Genomic DNA, 3,018 nt, shown 5'->3' with positions numbered 1-3,018 from the left:
CTCTTGGAGACTACCGACTCGGTGGTCTGGCCCACACGTCTTCTGGTCGCTTTTCTGTTAAGTCTCTTTATACTAAGCTTATTGGTGTCTCCCCCACTAACAAATTCAGTCCGATTTGGCGTGCTCGTATCCCTCCTAAAGTGAAGATTTTCCTCTGGCAAGCCTTCAAGGGCCGTCTCCCTGCGGCTGACCAAATTTGTAAACATAATGGCCCGGGCTCGGATCGTTGTGCATTATGCGATGCCTTGGAGGACACGAACCACATTTTCTTCCAGTGTGTGCTGGCTAAACTGGTTTGGAGTTGTTTTAGGTCATGGCTTCAGGTGTCTTGGGCTCCTTCCTCCTTCTTTGAGCTCCGGGTGCTCGCCAATGGCCTGGTTGGGGTTACTAAGCGGCTATTTTGAGTTGGTCTGGGAGCGATCCGTTGGGCCTTGTGGAATACCAGAAATAAGTTTACCATTGAGCATGTTTTTCCTGCTAAACTTGCTTACTGCTTATTTAAGTCTTGCTTGTTCCTGCAGTGGTGGAGATCATTGACTAAGATGGAAGACCGGGGCACTTTTGATCTTCTATTCTCTAAAATTCGGGCTTGGGCGTCTTCCTTATCGCGGCAGGAGCCAGCTGAATAGTTGTCTTGGCGATCATTTTGACTTAGTTGGTGGCTTCGTCTGTTCTTCGGTGTTAGCTCTTATCTCATTTCTGGCCTGCGTGCCGTGATGGTGGCCTGTGTGCCCTGTACCCCGTACTCCAGTACTTTCGTTATGCTCTTGGCCGTGGCCGTTGCTGTGTGGTTTGTCTGGAACACTGCCTGGTGGCTTTATTTATAAAGTCGGGCTCATGCCTCTTCTCTAAAGAAAAGTAATGGCATTGCGTTTGGCGGAAGAGTGGTGAAATGATTTCCCGCTGCGAAATTATATATCTATAATTCCAGGGATACAACAAACTGGAGTAAGTTTTTAGCTCAATCCAAGAGCTTGAGACCAAGAGGCACGTCTTCGCAGTGGCGCAGGAACGGCACACGCTTCACGGAATCGTCCAGATGCCGCGGCCCCTGCTGGCACGTGAGCAATGACGGTTGCGGATGCATGCAGGGCTCCACAGACGGCGGCCTCACGCAAGCCACGTCGGCTCTCATCTTGCTCCGGTTCACCGGCAACAGCATCCACGGCCGAATCCCAGCCAGCGCCTGCGCGGCGTACCCAAACGTGGACCACCCCGTCGTCACCATCCTGTCGCAGAAACTCAGCAGGTAGATCTCCGCCAGGGCCCGCTCGTTGTGTGCCCGCGCGTCCGACTGCTGCTCCCCGTCGTGGCTCGGCTGGTGCACCGACACCACCACGTCGCCGGCCACCGTCGCGTTCGTGTAGTACATGGCGTGCAGCTTGTCATGGTACTCGGGCTTCAGGGAAAGCATCAGGACTGCGACGGCCTTCTTCTTCTTCACCTCCGCCGTCGGTGGTTCGCTGGTGGCTAGTACCTGCGGCAAAAGATGATGCTCCCGCGCGCACCGGAGGATCTGTTTGAACATGATCTCGGGCGGCACCGGGAAGATCTGCTTGTTGCGCACATGCATGCCGAGACGCTCGTCGGCACCGGCGAGGTACCCCTCAAAGAACCTGTCCACCATCCCCCACACCCGGTTCCCCGGGCGGAGGAGGTACCTGCCAAGATGGTGGAACACCGCCCCTTTCGCCGGGAACATCCGTTCAAGCTCGCGGCGGTACATGGGCATCATGAACAGCGCCACCGCAAAGTAGTTGTCGGACTTGACCACCATCCAGTCGAACTTGTTGAGCAAGCGGTGGTCCTCTTCGCAGAACGTGTGGTTCTGGAGCCGGAGCTTTATGCTCTCGGTGAGAAGAAACACGGTCTCCAGGTGGAGGTAGACGTAAGCCGGCAGCACCTGCGCGTCGTAGCCGTAGCGGATGATGTTGTTATGGAGCATGTTGACGTAGCTCTCCTTGGAGCGGGAGGAGAAGGCGGCGGCGTCGAGCTTGTGGGGGAAATCGGCCGGCGGGAGCAGCCACGTGGTCCCGGGGAAGGGCTCGCAGAAGAGGCCCTCCATCTCCGGGGGCTCATGGACGAGGAGGACGCGGTCGGTGAGGAGCGCGTATAGGAAGGTGGAGACGAGGCTGAGCATCCGGTTGCCGAGGCCCTCGGTTGGGATCCACACCACGTACTTGCATGTATGATGACGATCGCCGGCGGCGGCGTGGTCTGCGTTGCGGGAGGCAGACCGGAGCCGCGAAACGGCCTCGCGGTAGAGCGCCGTGCGCGGGCCGCACCGACGGTGGTTGGCCTCGTACCGCCTCAGCCTCTCCACCAGGTAGGGGGGCACAGGGAACGCCGCGGGCTTCCAGCGCCTGGAGGCCTCGTGCCGGCTGAGGCACGCCGCCGGATTGTTGTCTTCCAAGTACGGGGAGAGGAGCCGGTCGGGCGCCACCGCGTTGCCGCCAGGCCCGTCATCTGCTGCGTACGCCCTTTGCTGCCACCAGATCAGAGGGTCGGCGGCGCCGAAGTGGGAGGCCAACACGAGCAGGTGCGTCAACGCGACCAGCAAGAAGATGACGACGATGGCGGCCGAACTGGCTGCATCCCGGCGTTTCTCTCTTGCATCCGCCGGTCGACCTCGCAGATCTCCTTCCATCTACTCGATCACAACTATCACATCTATATAACTCTAGTTAAATCTGCTGCCGAATGGAGGCGAGAGACATCATCCTTTCTTGCATACATATAGAGCAAAGTTACTTGTCCGATAAGATTCGGAAGGGGGAAGTAATTATTTGCTTCCTATTCTGTCTAGGAACGTAACTGCTTTCCTATCTTTTCTATCTTTGGATTTGGAATAGTCTGACCCTCCGTTATTACGTAAGATCGAGCTAATTACTACTCCAGCGATATGCTCAACCTGTGCGCAAGCTGGAGCATATTGACCGGGACCACGCGGGTCCAGGTGCACGGGAATCATGTGCCGCCGATTTACGCCAAGATTCGTGAAATGGGTTATGTGTACAT

At 56.9% G+C, this 3,018-nt stretch overlaps 1 protein-coding gene across 1 annotated transcript; it reads right to left on the bottom strand.

Moving 5' to 3' along the window:
• Positions 1-961: 961 nt before the first annotated feature.
• Positions 962-2,660, bottom strand: LOC123057508 (probable fucosyltransferase 8). The gene has a single exon (XM_044480464.1). The coding sequence runs from the start codon at positions 2,645-2,647 to the stop codon at positions 962-964; it is 1,686 nt and encodes a 561-aa protein (XP_044336399.1). The 5' UTR covers positions 2,648-2,660.
• Positions 2,661-3,018: the final 358 nt, after the last annotated feature.

The sequence above is a fragment of the Triticum aestivum genome, chromosome 3A (genome assembly GCF_018294505.1).
Source record: "Triticum aestivum cultivar Chinese Spring chromosome 3A, IWGSC CS RefSeq v2.1, whole genome shotgun sequence".
NCBI classification, from domain to species: domain Eukaryota; kingdom Viridiplantae; phylum Streptophyta; class Magnoliopsida; order Poales; family Poaceae; genus Triticum; species Triticum aestivum.
This window is presented reverse-complemented; position numbering and strand designations above follow the sequence as displayed.

Coding starts and splice junctions, on each gene's coding strand:
- LOC123057508 (XM_044480464.1), bottom strand. CDS start 2,647: ATGGAAGGAGATCTGCGAGGTCGACCGGCGGATGCAAGAGAGAAACGC.